The sequence below is a fragment of the Haplochromis burtoni genome, unplaced genomic scaffold (assembly GCF_018398535.1).
Source record: "Haplochromis burtoni strain Fernald_Lab_line unplaced genomic scaffold, NCSU_Asbu1 Contig_511, whole genome shotgun sequence".
Lineage (NCBI taxonomy): Eukaryota > Metazoa > Chordata > Actinopteri > Cichliformes > Cichlidae > Haplochromis > Haplochromis burtoni.
The window spans coordinates 381704-399657 of record NW_024582872.1 but is presented as its reverse complement, the minus strand read 5'-3'; the positions used below and the strand labels follow the sequence as shown (position 1 = coordinate 399657).

Sequence of the window (17954 nt, the reverse complement as noted above, 5' to 3'; positions counted from 1 at the left end):
TCCTTCTACACTCACCAACAATGCACATTTGGCATGTGAATGAAACTTTGCACAAACATCTTCAAAGATACAGTGATTATTAGCATATGTTTTTTTTTTTTTTAGATTTACTATAAATCCCAGTCATTTGGATTTTGATATAAACTTAGCACAAAATTGTTAATGATCTGGATAGGGCCCACACGATAGGGCAAATTCAAGCTGGTTTTCTGTAAAACCAAGCTGCACCATTATTTGGCGCGAGTCATAGTACCGTCTCCAAATTGGCCAGTTCTAAGTTAATAATTTGGGATGTCAAAGATGGGCCATGAAGAGGGTGTCCCAAAAAGAATACACCACAACAAGACCATTTCCTCACCCCACTAGCACTTGGGAACCAAAGGCCATAGGGATCCATGTACAGATTTGCAATCCAGGTTTTCAGGATGATATGGCAGACAGCTCTCTGGACCGTAAAGAACTCCGCTCTCACAGGGCTGCCATGACTACAGTTTGACATCATGTGCAGTAGAACCAGAACATGTGGAGAAATGTTACGTTCAGCAACGAGTCAAGATTCTGCCGAAGACATCGCAGGGTCAAAGTGTGGAGAAGATGTGGAGAACATAATGCTGTTTGCTGAACTGATAGGGGAACAGTTTTTGGTAGAGCTTGTGTGATGTATTAGTATAAGGCAGCATCTCCCTCCATGGGAAAACAAGGCTTGTCATCACTGGAGGTAAGCTCGATGCTGAGAGACATTGAGATTCTGCAGCCAGTGGCAATCCTGTGTCTCCAGAGTCTGGGACCAAACTCTGCCCTCCAAGATGACAACGCACCCCCTCAGAGCGGGGTTTATCAGGCACTGCCTCCAGAACTTTGGAGAAAAGAGGATGGAATGCCTTAACTGCAGTGCCGACCTAAACCCCACTGAACACTTGTGGGATCAGCTTGGGTGTGCTGTTCGTGCCAGAGTGACCAACACAACCACAATGTCTGGCTTGCAATGTAAATTGTCATGTACAGCGGTGCCTTGGAGTCACACGTGGAACATCTGAATTTGGTCCTGGACCGCTTGCAGCTTGCTGTCCTCACAATCAATCCAGAAAAGTGTGTCCCGGCCAGAGCTAGAGCCGTACCTTCAGAAGAGCACTGTGCCACTATCAAGTGTGGCACTAGACTCCTTAAAGTACTACTTGCTGGGGAGGGAGTTCATCTTGCAGACTGACCATAAAGCATTGCAGTGGCTGAACAGGCTGAAGAACTCAAATGGGGAAATTATTCACTGGTTCAAGCCATGCAGCCATTCCAGTTCAAAGATCAGCACATCCCTGGAAAACACGGCAGAGCTTCCAACTATCTCTCTCGCTATCCTAGCATCCTTGAAGTGTGTGTCGAAGCCGCACCTGCAGCTGCACAACTCTGCAGACTTCCAGTGGAATAGAATGAGTCTACAGGCAAGCAATGTAGCAAACGCTATGGCATTTCCCTGAGATTTACTAATTTCGTATTGAGGTGGCATAACTCCAAAAATGCCAATGTGGAAATCAAGCACTAAATTTTGCGCACTGATGTGAGATAATACTTTGAATATATTTCCCCAGTAATTATCCAGGTTAGGACAAGACCACATCATGTGACCCTCATTTGCTGGATTATGTCCACACCTGGGACACCTGGATCGGCTTCTGGGAAAACTTTTAAAAGCCTCTCCCTTGTATAATGAAGATGATGAAGAATTTTAAACTGAATTAAACCATTGCGAATGCAAAGGGAGGAGGTACGTCATCATCAGATCAATCCACCCCAACGTCTTTTTCCCAATTATTTTTAGTTTTTTCCCAAGTAATATGTCACGGTCCTGGGTCTTATGACCCAGTGTTTTGAGTTTTAGTTCATTTTGATGTTTTAGTTTATGTAAGCCCTTCAGGTTCCTAAGTTCATTTGTTATCATGCTTAAGTGTTTCTAGTTCTTAATTATTTTCCCCTCGTGTTTCCAACTATGGTAAATCTCCCCTGCTTTTCATGTGTTTCATGTCTGTGTCTTACATTGTGAAGTTTGGGTTGTCATGTCTACGTCTCATTATGTTTCCTGTTTTATTGTGAAGAGTCGTGTTCATCTGGTCGTTTTCCCTTGCTTGTTTGTTCATGTGATCTGTGTTGTCCATGTTTTCCTACGCCTTGACTGTCGCACCTATGAATGTGCACTTCGCTTTAGACCTTAGACTGTGTTTCTGATCCCCTTAGTATGATGTACATGACTTGTCGTTCAGTGACCTTAGTCTGTTGCTTCTTATATGGCTCCTGTTCAGTTAGTCCACTGATGTTGTGCATGTTAGGTTCATGTTCGCCCCCCAGTTGCTGTTAAGTTTGCGTGTTTTAGAATTCGGTCAGTGTGTTTCCTGTTTTACTTTGAAGGTCCATGTCTCATGTGGGTGTTTCTAGTTTTGCGTCCTTGCCTCGTCCTGCTTGGTTGCTCTCAGCTGTGCTCTCCTCCTGTGGCTCATTCCCCCTCGTTATCCCTCAGTGTATTTAAGCCCCATGTTTCTCTTTGTCAGTGTTGCGTCCTCCATCATAGCTGTGTGATTTTTCCCTGTGGCTCCTTGTGCTTTAGTTTTCCCAGTTTAGTTTATTTTGTATTGTTTTTCATGTCCCACTCCACGCCAGCAATAAAGCTGTGTTTTTTGAGTTTACCTTTTGACTCTGTGAGTTTGCGTTTTGGGTCCTACTCTTGCCTGCACACAGCCGTATTGTGACAGAAGGACGCAACCAGACAATGGACCCAGCAACTCATAATCCCTCCGCTGAGCTCCGGGAGGACATGATCTATGCGGTGGAGTTTCTATGCCAGGAATGGTTTGCGCTGCCCTTTGAAGAGTACCAGGAGGAGTTAGCCATCCGTCTGCAGAGGATGGTTTCTGGACTTCCCTGGCTATTTGGCGCACTAAACCCTCTCATCCAGGACTTCCTAGTTTCCACCGTACACGTCCGCCCGGATCGGCCTCTCCACTATGAAGACTCGGAGGAGGTTCAGCCCGGTCCGCTGGAGGATTCGCGGGCTGGCACGTCTCCTCCCCCTCCTTCCCGGAGAAAACGGCGTTCACGCCGCCATCGCTCCACAGCAGCTGAGCAGACCACTTTCACGAGTAAAAGTGACTGTTTGCCACATTCTGATTCCAATCCTTCTGCCATTTCATCCACGGTTAGTCATGCTGCTCCTATGACACTTAGTTTTCACCTGCACCTCAAGTGATTCGATGTATATGTGTTTGACTGTTTGGCTCACCAGCTAGAGATATCTCATTTGCTTCTTACCAGTCAGCTTATTCAGAAACTGCCTTTGCAAACCTACCTACGCCTGTGACCGCTCCTGAGCTCCGCTCTCCACCACCTGTCCCGGCTCCCAGGGTGAGGCCAGCCAGGGCACAGCCTACCTCCGCACCCGTACCTACTCCTCGGGTGGGAGCGGCTCGTGTCCGGCGGGTGCCTGCACCCATTCCTGTGTCCGCTGAAGTCTCAGACGAGCCTATCCAGCCCCTGTCCTTGTGTTCTGTAGGCTCGGAGATATGTCAGCAACAACTACCACAATCACTACAACCTCTCATTTTTTCCATAGTTCAGTCTGTTGCTCAGTTAGCTCAGTCGTGTGTTCAGGCTTCAGTTTTGTCTCCAGGTCAGGCTTCAGTTTTGTCTCCAGGTCAGGCTTCAGTTTTGTCTCCAGGTCAGGCTTCAGTTTTGTCTCCAGGTCAGGCTTCAGTTTTGTCTCCAGGTCAGGCTTCAGTTTTGTCGCCCATACCCCTTTCTTTGGCCCAATCATCTGAACAACCAACCGCTCAACAGTCTGCTCAGCATCTCCGCGTATGACTCACCACGCACCAGCCTCATGCCACGTCAGCTGGGGGTTCAGGAGAACCGCACCAGCCTCATGCCACGTCAGCTGGGGGTTCAGGAGAACCGCACCAGCCTCATGCCACGTCAGCTGGGGGTTCAGCGCAGTATGAGTCACTAGGCAGCCGTCCAGCCTCATGCCACGTCAGCTTTGCGCGCCAGGTTCAGGTAGTATCACACAGCCAGCCAGCCTCATGCCACGTCAGCTGGAGGGCCCGAGGAGCCCGTCCAGCCTCATGCCACGTCAGCTGGGGGTTCAGAGAAGTAGATCCTGAGCGAACCAGCCTCATGCCACGTCAGCTGGGGGTTCAGGAGAAACACAGGCATCCAGCCTCATGCCACGTCAGCTGGGGGTTCAGGAGCATATCACGGGGGTTCTACGCCAGCCTCATGCCACGTCAGCTGGAGGGTACCCGAGGAGCCCGTCCAGCAGCCTCTCCTCGTCAGCTGGTGGTCATCCGGAGAACCACACACAGCCTCATGCCTGCGTCACGCTGGTGGGGTCCGAGGGGCCCGTTCAGCCACCTGTCTCCGCTGGAGGGCCCGAGGAGCCCGTCCAGCCTTCGTCTGCTGCAGCCTCTGAGCCTTCGTCTGCTGCAGCCTCTGAGCCTTCGTCTGCTGCAGCCTCTGAGCCTTCGTCTGCTGCAGCCTCTGAGCCTTCGTCTGCTGCAGCCTCTGGCCCGCTGAGTCGAGCCTTCGTCTGCTGCAGCCTCAGAGCCTTCGTCTGCTGCAGCCTCAGAGCCTTCGTCTGCTGCAGCCTCAGAGCCTTCGTCTGCTGCGAGCCTTCGTCTGGCCCGGCTGCCTCAGAGCCTTCGTCTGGCCCGGCTGCCTCAGAGCCTTCGTCTGGCCCGGCTGCCTCAGAGCCTTCGTCCTCGTCTGGCCCGGCTGCCTCAGAGCTCAGCCTCGCTGGTCCGGCCTCAGAGTCTTCAGCCTCGCCTGGTCTGGCCCATGCCACTGCTTCTGCCGGCCCTGCCTCGCCTGATTCTGCAGCACCAGCTGGAGGTTCAGCCAAGCCACCCGACGGGTCTCGTCCACGTCGCCGCCGGCCGCCAGCCAGAGCCGCCCGACGGGTCTCGTCCACGTCGCCGCCGGCCGCCAGCCAGGCCGCCCGACGGGTCTCGTCCACGTCGCCGCCGGCCGCCAGCCAGGCCGCCCGACGGGTCTCGTCCACGTCGCCGCCGGCCGCCTGCCAAGCCGCCCGAGTGTGGCCAGCCATACCGGCTTCGCCACTGCCACCTTCCTCGTGGCCGGCCCCCTGAACCTTTGAACTATGAACTGTTATGCTATCGACCTCCAGGACGGCCCCCTGAACTAATTAACTGTGGACTTTTGTGCTGACACCCTTCAGGGCGGCCCCCGGAAAGTTTTGAGAACTGTCTCCGGAGCTTTAGTGCCTTTCATGGGCTTTTGCACCCTTTTTGTGGGACTTTTGCTCTGGTTCTGGTCAGTTTCAGGCCCTCCGTCCTGGACCCCCACCGCCCGCCCTGGGTGGGTTGTTTTGGTTTTGTTTCGTGTTTGTTTCTTTGTTCCTGGTTTTGGGCGTCTGGAATCCGCCCTTGAAGGGGGGGCTCTGTCACGGTCCTGGGTCTTATGACCCAGTGTTTTGAGTTTTAGTTCATTTTGATGTTTTAGTTTATGTAAGCCCTTCAGGTTCCTAAGTTCATTTGTTATCATGCTTAAGTGTTTCTAGTTCTTATTATTTTCCCCTCGTGTTTCCAACTATGGTAAATCTCCCCTGCTTTTCATGTGTTTCATGTCTGTGTCTTACATTGTGAAGTTTGGGTTGTCATGTCTACGTCTCATTATGTTTCCTGTTTTATTGTGAAGAGGTCTGGTGTTTCTGTGTTCATCGTGGTCAGTTTTACTCTTCCCCTGTGGCGTTGTTATGTTCATGTTGATCTACTGTGCCTTTCTGTTCCATGTTTCAGATCCCTATGTTCTGTCCCCCCCAGTTGCTGTTAAGTTTGCGTGTTTTAGAATTCGGTCAGTGTGTTTCCTGTTTTACTTTGAAGGTCCATGTCTCATGTGGGTGTTTCTAGTTTTGCGTCCTTGCCTCGTCCTGCTTGGTTGCTCTCAGCTGTGCTCTCCTCCTGTGGCTCATTCCCCCTCGTTATCCCTCAGTGTATTTAAGCCCCATGTTTCTCTTTGTCAGTGTTGCGTCCTCCATCATAGCTGTGTGATTTTTCCCTGTGGCTCCTTGTGCTTTAGTTTTCCCAGTTTAGTTTATTTTGTATTGTTTTTCATGTCCCACTCCACGCCAGCAATAAAGCGGTGTTTTTTGAGTTTACCTTTTGACTCTGTGAGTTTGCGTTTTGGGTCCTACTCTTGCCTGCACACAGCCGTATTGTGACATAATAGGCCTTAAGCTCTGTATCAGTTTGTATATGACGGAGATTCGCCTTTTGCCAAAAGGATCCATTTCCAAAATAGTATCCACTTGATTTTTAGGAGGTAAGTAGGAGAATGAAGGAAACAATGTTTTTGCAAAACTTCGTATTTGCAGGTATCTAAACATATGTGAGGTTGGTATATTGTAATCTCTCATCAAAGCATCAAAGGTGTTAAAAGTTTCTCCTGAAAATAAATTGTAAAAAAACTTCAAACCATTATTGTGCCAAATTTGGAATGCTTTATCTGAAATGGATGGCAATAAAAGGGTTAAAAGCAACAGGGAAAAAATTACTAACTTGTTGCAAACAGAAGCGCCTTCTGAATTGAAGCCATATTCTAACAGATGTTCCTACAACTGGATTTGTTATTTTCTGTTTTTGATTTAGAGCTACGGATGAGGTTAGGAGGGGAAGTGGATTAGACATCAGTTCCATTTTTACCCAAGCCTCACTCTCGCTGTTCTCATAAACATATTTCCAGTGCAACAATTTGGTGATATTAGCCGCCCAGTAGTGGCAACCCTAGCCCTCTTTTGGTACTTCCAAATATGTTTTTTCTATTCTGGGATTTGAATTTTTCCAAATAAATGTTGCTATTGATCTGTTTAAATCTTTGAAAATTGATTTGGTTATGAAAACAGGAATCATTTGGAAAACATAGAGACGTTTTGGTAAGACCGCCATTTTAACTAGATTTATTCTGCCTGCTAATGAGATTGGAAATGTTGCCCATTTTTTAAAAATCTTCTGATGTTTGTTCTAACAAAGTGTCAAAATTATGAATCCGCAACTCCATCATTGTGCGGGTTATATCTATTCCCAAATATTTAAACATTTCTTTTTCTAACTTAAAGGGGAAGGCAGAGAAATCTTGCTCTCTGTTATTAATAGGGAACAGTGGGCTTTTCGAATAGTTCAATTTGCATCCAGATATGCGTCTGAAGTGATCTAATACCTTGAGCAGTTTAGGGATTGATGCCGTTGGATTAGATGTATACAGCAATAAGTCATCTGCACACAATGATACTTTGTGCATTGTCCCGCTCCTAGAGATTCCAGCAACCTGATTGTCCTCCCTAAGAGCGATAGCTAAAGGTTCGATTACTAAGTTGAAAAGATAGGGAGATAAACTACAGCCTTGCCAGCAGCCTCTACTAAGCTGAAAGAAGTCAGAAGTTACATTGTTTGTCCTCACTGCCGCAACCAGAGAGGAATACAGTATTTTAATCCATTTTTGAAACAATGGGCCAAATTCAAATTCATTTAGGACCGCATGAACATATGGCTATTCTACATGGTCAAAGGCCTTTTCTGCATCAAGAGAAATTATTACTTCTGACTTTTCTTTTGGCTCTGATGCGTACAGGATATTAAGTAGGCGGTGCATATTATAAAATGACTGTTGCCCTGGTATAAAGCCAGTTTGATCAGGATTGATAACTTTCGGCAGTATAAGATCGATTCTATTAGCTAAAATTTTTGTGAGAATTTTGTAATCACAATTTAAGAGGCTCACCGGTCTGTAGGAGCTGCATTGTGAGGAATCCTTACCCTTAGGAATAAATAGGAGTAAACTTAATTTCATATACCGGTTCACAAATATTGTGACACTGTTCTTTTTTCGACACTTTATTTATGTTTATTCGATTTTGTTGAAATAAATGAATTCTATTTGTAGTGCACACATTTAGTTAGCTTTGATACAATCATCTTTATTAAATTCTTTTTCTCTGTTTTACCGGTGCTGGCAGGGGTTCATGTCACTGCTCAGGGCTGCTGGCGTCATAAAGGGCAAAAGATATGCTCTGGAATGCAGCACTGTTATACACAGGAAGTGCTGACTGGGTGATAGTAAGTGTAGTTCTATCATGAGGAAGAACAATTATCTTAAATGTTGCATAATTGCTTTTACTTATAAGTTGCTTATTTGCTGAGTATCATTAATTTGAAGTAAGTATTAAACTAAATGCTGCTTTTGGGGGCTTTTGTTGATGTTAAATTTGTTGGTATTTGTGTTCCCCTTATGCATCAACCTGGTCTGATCAGCCAGTATTTAAGTCCTTTGTGTTTCTTGTGTGTTAGTTCAGTTTTATTTTGTTGAGCAATTAGTCTGGAGTTATGTTGAATTGTTATTTTGTCTTGAGTTTAGTTCTGTTCCTTTGGCCTTGTTTAGTATATATATTGTTGATTCATTTTGTCTATTTTTCTGGGGTAAGTAAAACCACCATTTTTTAGAATACCCACTTTGTGCTCCTGCCTAACCACCTCACGAGGTTCAATGACACGAAGGAGAATATGCAGAGCTGGAGGATGCTAAGGATAGGGTGGGATGGAAGCAGATGATCCTCTGTGTGGTAACTCATAAAGAGGACAGCCAGAAGAAGAAGTAGCTGTAGTCACTTAACCATATTTTTTTTCAATGTTTTGTTTAAATGTGGGTGATCATCTAATCCGGTCGTTAAGTGATGACGTGACGAATCCTACTTCCGGGCCTAAAGTAGTCTGCGTTTAATATGGCTTTTGTGTTGTGAACATGTTTAATGTTTTGTATTTTCTTCTATTTGATCTCAAAAAGCTCCCTTGGCTTTTATTACCGCTAATCATTTATTTAAGCTCAGTTTTTAAAACCTTAGGATGTAGCTACAGCCCAGCCCATGCAGCAGTATATGAATGACTAACCTCGTATTGTGGATGGATTATCTCAGTCGTTCTCCTGGCTGAAGTTTGGTCCTTTTACAGCATCCTGCCATGCGATTACATTTGTTCCTGACCACCGAGAACACTCACGTTAACTTTTATCGAGTGGAAAAAAAGTTAGCTTGTTTATATTATGCTAACATACCTGTGTCGCTAGCGGTCACGTAGCACATCATTATATAGCAGCTAGCCAAACTTCAGTAACCCTACAAACGTCACTGCTGTTTAGTTTTCTGTCTTTATGCTGGAAGTGATAACAGAGCTGTACGTTTTCATTTGTTTCCAAAACCCCGCAGTCAGGACATGCTATATTGTATTTAGATATAAGCTAGCAAGCTAACTTCCTGCTAACTTCTAACTCCGTTAAATGTCATAAATTCCGTTTTCATGGATGCCTGGATGTTAAACTCAGTTGTTACACCTGGTAGAGCAGAACGCTGATCATTTTATTAAAGATGAAAGACTTTAGACAGTTTTTCAACTCTCAGTAATGCCACAGTGATCGTTTGATTTATGGACCTGCAGCGGAGTTTAGGCCCAGACACGGCTAGTGACGTCAGACTTAACGACCGGATTGGCTGCAGGAATGTGCAAAACACAGTAGACTCCCATTTAAGACACTTGTGTATTTATGTCAGTTGTTGGGCTTTCTGTGGTTATTATGTATTTCAGTTCAGCACAGAGTCATTACATATACTCCGAATACTCCAAATACTCTGAATACAGTGCTGTTAATTAGTTGTCTGTAAAAAAAAAAAGGGAAAAGTATGCCCTCTAACTGGTTAGTGTAGGCTGGTTGCAAGGACTGAGCTGGGCTTTTTTCAGACCTGCTGTACCTACCAACACATCTGAGTCTTTGTGTTCGGTTACTGTCTCTGACTCCAACGACCAGTGGGAGGAAGTGGACCTCACAGAGCCCTCCAATGGCATGCTCGAGCAGACGGTTACCACCGCTGGTGCTAATGGTGCCAACTGTCATGTGACCATTACCAATCACCCTTTCTGCCCCGGTGTGACGATGCTTCAGCTGGTTCTCACAGCGACCCTTTAAAGCTAGCGTCAAACATTCATCACCTGAAGACACAAAGGCAGACGACAGCAGGAGAAGGTTTAGGGTCAGTTTCCTGTAGTGGGTAGATGAGTGAAAGGGAAATTTGAGCACTGTGAAAGTAAAAATAAATGATAAAGTTTGTTAGCCTGGCCTCCTTTTCTTAGCTTTATAAGTAGAGTAAGGTTCTGCAAATGTTTAATACAGCCCTTAATCTTTAATGCACACCAAACCACTAACTGGGAGAGACATGAATTACCTTGGACCCTATTGGTTTAGAGATATTTATGGAACCAGTAAAAAAGTGAACTGTATATAGCTTTTCTTCCACATCTGTTTATCTTCTCTACTTCTTTTTTTGTCTTCTACTTTTACCATTTTCTTTTCTTTTTGTCATTTCTCTCTTTTCTCCTTTCTGCCCTGATTTGGTTAAATTAGGTCAAAAGAAAGTTTCTCTCTAAAGAAAATGCTCATCTAAATCTACCTATGGGACCCAGCAGGGGGCACAGTGCTGCGTGTGCATGCATGAATAGCTCAGCATTTGGCTTTAACCCCTCTCACAGTGGGAGGTCATAAACCTTCACTTGAACATACTCTGCTTTTATCAGAGATGCAGGAACACATACATCACAGAAAGCTTTTATTTGCCGTTCCTTTGGAGCAGTAGTGCAGCAATAACGCACTTTTAAAAAACTCTCCTACTCTGCCTTTTGACCTGCTGTTCATTAAAGTTGTTGTTGTCACTGAAAGTGGAGCTTTTCAGATGCATGGAAACTAATTCTTAAGTTCGCCTCACATTGGTCTGTCTCCTTGTGAATGATAAGGCCAGGTTTTAAACTTACCTGCAACCTGTACCTGCAGAAGAGGCACAAAAAAAAGAATTTTGCACACTTCTCAAGATGAACGGCCAAGTGATGGAGCTATAAGTCAAATGTCATTATGGCAGAAGAATAACACAAATAAGAGGTTTTGGGGGAAAAACCCTTCAGTCCCCCCCTTTCCCAGCTATGTTTCTTAGTTGCAGCCTGCATGCTGGGCTGCATGGTACAGGTGAACCACATGTTCAAAGAAGCCTTTTTAGGGGAGTTTCTCAATCATTGATTGATTTGTCCTTTTCAGGCCTGTGAAAAACCTGAGGAAAACTGAGGCATGAGGAAACACAGCTGAAACTAATCAAAGCAACAAGACAAGGAAGTAAAACTCAATACAAGATCAAACCACTATCAAATAAAGCAGAAACTGCATTTACTGATTATTGACTTGACATACACTATATTGCTAACAGCATTCACCCACCCATCCAAATCACTAAATTCAGGTGTTTCAATCACTGCCGATGCATTGGTTTGGTGGTTGCCAGAAAACTGTGAGCCCGGTCCTCTTATCCAACATCAGTGTCTCATAAAAACAAAAATACTTCTAAGCCTTATGCAAAGCTTTCCCTGAAGAGTTGAAGGTGTGCTGACAACATATTAATCCTATGGATTAAGAATGTGATATTACTCATGTACATGTGAACAAGTGAATGCTTTTGGCAATGTAGTGTAGGAGGAGCAACAAGAGCTCATAAAAAAACAAACTGGAATCAAGATTCAAAACCGAATGGGAACCAAGAACACCAGACAGTAAAACAATCAACATCTGCAACTAAGAAACCATAGACATAGACTGGTACCAGTACCATACTTACAGAGATGTGTGGTTGGACTTCCATGAGTCAAAACTAAAAAGCAGTGCATGCATACATGCATACATACATGCATGTGGCGCAGTAACATAGCAACTGGGACAGCTCGTGGTCCACACATCGTACAGGTCAGTAGCTGCACACAGGTTTCTGGTTTGTGGGGTGGGAGAGTTTTTAATAATGAGGTGCTCCACTGGATAAATCTTTCGCTGTACCTGAGTCCTAATCCTCACAATCCTTTGCACAGTGCACAGCGATTTCTATCAGAAGAGTTTTCCCTTAAATCAAATGCATCTTTGTACATAAATTAAAGCACATTGTTAGTCGATCATCTGACAACTGCAGCATTACAGTAACTCGCCTCACCCAGTGAATCTGTCCCAAACATCTTATTTTGTGATCCAGGGAAACTCCTTTACTCCTCCCTGTTCTGTGACTGCAGCAACATTTCCTACATCCACCACTTCTTCCAGCTGACCTGTACCAAAGTTAAAATTAATCCTAACAAATAAAACTTATAGAATTTGATTTCTTTTTGCATCCAGAGGAGTTACCTCCTGCTGGCAAACAGATCCACGTAATCTTGACTTCCAAGGCTGGGCTATGTTTTCTATAAACTGTATGATTTATCCACAACACGAGTTTTGTCATCAAATCAACTAGCAGTGACATTTTTTTTTAAATTGGCACTCTGTGAGCTCTTAAAGTTCATGGACTGGATAACTGTCGGTGTCTTGAGACTCACCCAGGTAAATGCCATCTAAGTGGGAGCATCTTTTCTTTGTCACATTCACATCCACATAGAAGAGGACCACTGGGTGTCCAAAGTTCTCCCCAGGGCTTGGATCTAGCACTAACACAGCATCGTGGGCCATGGAGCGAGGGAGAGACTGCTGGTGTCTGTGGGGACCCTGCATCCCATTCAGCACCTGGCTGCCGCTGAAGCGTCTCCGTAGCTTGGAGCTCAACATCCCGACGGAGGAGTCTGGTAGGATGGCCAAAACTTTGTCAGAGTGACCTACCGGGATGCGAAACAGGAAAACGGATTTCATAGCTGGTACAATGCAGCTATTTCATGCATACTTAATAATATGTAATAGCTTAGTAAGATACCTCTGTAAACATCTGGTCAAATCTTTTTTAACTTGTGAGTAAAATTTGTTATGTTCTGAAAAATTGTTTGAAAGCACATTCTCCTGATGGTCATGGATGTTTAAAGACATCTTTGGAATAAATATGTGTACATCCACCAGACCTGTGTGCTCAGAGGAAGCACACTGAACACTGTGAATAACAGAATAAGAGAGTACTGCTACCTGCGACACTGTGAGGCTCCGCCACGTACACAGCCACCGAGGACAGCGGCAGGTGGGCGTGCTGCCTGCATTCAGCCTCAGAGAGGGAGGACAGGCGACGGCAGCGCTCCAGCTGGTTCCACTGCAGTGACTGGAGGGCTGAGCGGACCCAGCGCTCCAGCCTGCTCAGGGTTACGCTGGCTGCTGGGACCACAACTGTAGTGTGCAAAATGAGGACGAGGAGGAAAGCTCTGAGAGAAACCATTGTCACACCTGCAGTTTTTTCAAGTGTTTACCTTTCTCCTGTTTTTTTGTATAAATCTCTTTTTCTTGGTTTTCCAAACCTGTTAGTCTTTGTTCTCTTTTATCCACATATCTTTCCTCTGACCACTTTATGTTATTGAACTTTTCTGTTCCTCTATGCAAGATCAGAACCTCTGTTCTGTTACTCAGTTTAATTTATTAAAATCTCAGCTACAGTTTTTTTAAACAAACCAAATTCTGTATATCTTCAGTTGTGCCTTTTTCTTCTTACTTTATTTAAACTAAGACACAAATATTACTCTACAGCATCTTATCCATTAACAGGTGGACTGACTTCCTTTCATTCTGCTTTTCTTTGCATCTGAGGGGATAAAGTGGACATCAACATCTTCTGACTGATCTTCCAATCAAACAACTTCTTCACTTTTTTAATCCTATTTTCTTCTTGATATCAGCAGGAAAAAATCCCCAAATATCCAAAAGTCTCCAAAGTTTTGTTCTTTCTGGGGTCTTTTTCTTCTTTATTCATCTCTGGTCCAGATTAGTCTCAGGTTCAGAAATAGTTTAGTAGGTGAGAGATCATCATGAGTTCTTAGTTCTCATTTCTCCTTCCTGTCCCGTCTGCCTGCACATTGTTCACAGAAGCATTCCTGCTGCTGCTAAACTCACTGCTTGGCTTCTCAGCTTCAGTCAGCTTGTGGTCTCCTGCTCCTTTTATCTCTCTCTCTCTCTCTCTCTCTCTCTCTCACACACACACACTCTCTCACACACACACACACACACACTCACACACACACACACACACACACACACACACACACACACACACACTCTCTCTCTCTCTCTCACACACACACACACTCTCTCTCACACACACACACACACACACACACACTCACTCACACACACACACACACACACACACACACACACACACAACCCGCACACACTCTCTCTCTTTCTCTCTCACACACACACACGCACACACACACGCACACACACGGTCTCCAAGCTGTGACATGCAAGACAAAGGTGAAAGGATTGATGGTAAAAAAGGAAAATAAAGGAGGAAAGTGAGAAAACAGGAAACAGAAGGGATGGTGAAGGGAGTCTGGGGAGAGGAAGGAAAAGGAAAAGAGGGAGGACGTGAAAAGAACACGGAGAACAAGGAAAGGGACAGTCCAGAGAAAGGAAAAGAATGACTGGAGAATGAAACAGAGAGTGAAAACGTCAAAGAAGTGAAAAAACAAAGGTAAATATGAAAGGTTAAAAAGAATATATAAGGAGAGAAGGAGTAGAGGAAGACGAGAGAGAGAACAGGAAATAGAGGAAATGAGAGAGAGGAGAGGGAACGTGATGGACAGTCAAGAAGGAGAATACAAGGGACAAGGAGGTAAGGAGAGAGGGAAAAGAAAAGGGACAGAGGAAGGAATAGAGAAGCGAAAGATAATGAAAAAAGCAAAGATTTGTGCTTGAGGGAGTTAAAGAAGTGAGAGGAGTAAGAACTGGAAGAGGCAGAATCTACAGGGACTCTAGTCATCCCTCTGCTGGCGAAAGCTAAAAAGACCCAAGGCTACATGATGCTTTCTTTCCTTATCTGTTAACTTTTCAACTGATTTATGTTGATTATAATTCTGAACTGCAAGCAAGCAAGACGGCACTGTGGCAGTCGCCACCCGGTGGTTCTTGGACAGCACACATCTGCCAAAATAAAGTGTTAGAAAATACAGGAACACTTTTTATAGCATCAAGTCACTTTCTGGGATGTTGATCTGATCGATGGAGCTGAAGATAGTGAAAAGTTTGGAGAGTGGGGGAGATAGCACCTTCGTTTGACACCCTACCTCTCGTTACTTTGCTGTGTTAGTATCATGTTAGAACACAATATATGGTGAATTTATTTTATTTATTTATTTATTTGAAAGAAAACACCTAAAAGGAAACTGGGAGAGATTAAAATAAAGTTTAATTTAGGAATTGTTACGCAAAGGATTTCAGTAGATTCATGTAATCTGTTTGGTGTCGAAGCAAATAAACGTTTCTTTCGTTCCCGTGTGCCCACTAAGATCTGAACCAGATTCCCTTAGCAACAGTTACCAGGGACTGTAGCGCGGGATCCGCACTATGAAGTGACGTATCTTTACCAGGTGGTGGCAGTAACGCTCCGCCAAAAACCTCTACGAAGAAGAAGTCCTGCTCTAGGGTTTGTTTGTACGGCCAACCGCCAATAAATACTGATAAAAAGAAGAAGAAGAAGAAGTCCTGCTGTCTTATTAGTTCAATAGACGATCTTGGGTCACGCTGATGTATCGTTTGGATTTTTAAGCTCAGCGGTGCAACATGCATCCTATCGTTCGACTAGGAACACCAGCTTTAGTCATTACATGAGACAAAGTAGGTACGAACATAGAATAACAAGATTCCTATGAGTTCATAAAAGTATTTTATCCTCCGGGCAGTTCTTAGAGCACATGACAACAGTTTAGCAGTTTAATTGAGTCGGTCTGGGTTGCTAAGCTAACACGAAGTGAACATTGTAGCGGTAAACTGAAGGTAGGTTAGTTAAACTGTCTTTATGTATCGCTACCCCACAGGGTGGGTGCATTGTTTCTATGGAAACTCAGTTTCGCGTCAGCTAACACCATTTTATCACTTAACGTAATCAAACTAGACTTATAAGTAGGCTAATGTGAAGCTAAACTGAAGCGGCATGTCAGCTCACACGTGAATTCTCCACGCTTTCTCTGACAGTCGTCACTATGACAAAAGTCAGCAGCGACAGCCGTGATTATGGGACGTTATAGTTTACTTCAAGCTAGCCAACTCCCCACGTTCGGTCTTACTGATCTATAGGACATCGCCACAGTGTTCTATATGCCCTTAATATTACCTGAAGCATGTTAGCCGTAGTACACGTTACGTAAAGCACCCAAAATTAAAAATGCATACGGAATACAACAATCTGCCCCCATTATGGCTGGGCTATGTGTTCAACGGCCGTCATCTCAAATATAACATATAATTGGAACACAATCTGACAGAAAATATGGGGGAAAACCCAAAACAAAAACGACTGCAATTAAGTGAGTTAACTACCAACACAGATATATTCTTCCAGTCACCCAATGCTATTCTTCAAAGATTAAACCATAAAGATGCAATATTTCTAAGTAGTTTAATCTCAATCTAAAACTTGTTCTGTAATTTAAGCAATTTAAAATGTTCACGACCCAGTTTTTCAGTGACACAAAAATTTGGATTACCTGTGACCTTGTATGTGCCTACTGCAGTAAAATGGCTCGAATATGTGCAAATACTAAGTGATGATAATATGAAAGGATTTTCATAATAATTAATAATAATTGACTGTGCTTTTTTCTCTTGTGCTTACAGTATTAGGGCTGAGAGTGGACAGTTTCATTTCCTGTAAAGTGACTGAGGATGATATGATGGCTGTGGGGGATCCCATTCTCCTGTCAAGTCCTGATACCTTAGTGTGAACAATCTGGTGCAGCCACATTTCTTCCCGCAGCAGTATATGAGAAAATGACGGAAAAACACCTTCCTCCTGATGAACCAGAGACTTAAGATTCAGCTTGAATTACGTACACTTCACACCTGAAAATATCTAAACCTGCAGCACAACCACAAGTCAATGTTTTCCTGCTTACCTCCAGCCCAGATGAGAGGCCCAGACATTTGCCATGGAAGTAGTGGTTACTGTTGGTCTGGCTTTATCAAGAACTGGTTATCTGTTTAGTTGGAGTTGACCTTGAAAATCACCAACTTTGGGTCAGCAACAGGAGGAGGAGCTTTCAGCCATTCATGTATTAGTTTTCTCAACTGTCAAATTGTTTACTGTGATCACCCAAAACTGCCACAAAACCAGCCTTTAGAAATAAGGACGACATCGCTGGTTTTTACCATGCCAACCAACCAGTCCTCCCCCTGGGGTGGAGGGAAGCTTGCGGCTTGTTCTAGTGCAGATCATCCCAACACCACAACCCCTGTAAGTGCACAAGCCAAGACAGTTAGAGCCACAAAAGTGCCTTATAGTTATGTCTCCTTTGAGCTATCCAGGAAAAATGACCAAGCCAAGTCACCGGTGGTTGCTGTTTGTGAAAAAGGCGATGGCACCTTCACCACTGTGTCAGATGGAATTCTAACCCCAAACAAACTGCTGGTACCAGGGCTGAAGCAGACTGGCTGCAGCCTAACACAGGCCAGTAACAAGATGGAAAACCAGGTTGGCCTTAATGTCCAGCTGCCAGATACCATGCCAAAATCTACATCGTCTGAGAGCTCTCAGTCTGCAAACATTTCAGCAGTGGAGAGTCATCAGGCTGCCACAGGCGATGCACTTATGGGACTGGGGGCAGTGTCTCATCAAGATCTGCTGATTATAGGGAAGCAGGCTTCCCAGCACACCAAGAAGCTGACGGTGAGTGCTTTTCCAGCACTGATGATTTCTAGGAATGTTTTGGGTTGCAACCAATTGCTCAGGCCATTGTTTAAACGACGGTGTAGTCTACAGCTGCCTTTATATTTTAGCATGTCCTCTGACAGAACCTCTGAACAGCTGTATAGCACTTAGAGCTGGGCGATAGAACGATAACGATATGTATCGCGATATAACTTTTACTGATAGAGAAATTAAACTATCGCGATAGACCTCGCCGCTCTTGTCCTCTTAAAAAAAAAAAAAA

The 17954-nt window shown here is 44.5% G+C and overlaps 2 protein-coding genes across 8 annotated transcripts in view; one reads left to right on the top strand and one right to left on the bottom strand.

Moving 5' to 3' along the window:
* Positions 1 to 9794: 9794 nt before the first annotated feature.
* Positions 9795 to 14005, bottom strand: si:ch211-67e16.11 (the record flags this gene model as incomplete). The annotated part of the gene is given in 3 exon segments (XM_005947380.3): positions 9795 to 10028; positions 12435 to 12707; positions 13006 to 14005. Coding segments are annotated over 3 exon segments (751 nt in total), but the record flags the coding sequence as incomplete, so codon positions are not given.
* Positions 14006 to 14407: 402 nt separating this feature from the next.
* ttll4 (tubulin tyrosine ligase-like family, member 4) overlaps positions 14408 to 17954 on the top strand; it is a 31194-nt gene continuing 27647 nt past the window's right edge. The window contains exons 1-2 of one of the 7 annotated variants that reach the window (XM_042214046.1): positions 14408 to 14500; positions 16642 to 17689. In XM_042214046.1, coding sequence (XP_042069980.1) covers positions 17174 to 17689 — 516 coding nt within the window. In that variant the 5' untranslated portion in view covers positions 14408 to 14500; positions 16642 to 17173. Of the gene's footprint in view, positions 14501 to 14622; positions 14642 to 15355; positions 15802 to 16641; positions 17690 to 17954 lie in introns of those variants that run through there. The other 6 variants (XM_042214047.1, XM_042214043.1, XM_042214045.1 and 3 more) reach the window with 6 other exon arrangements.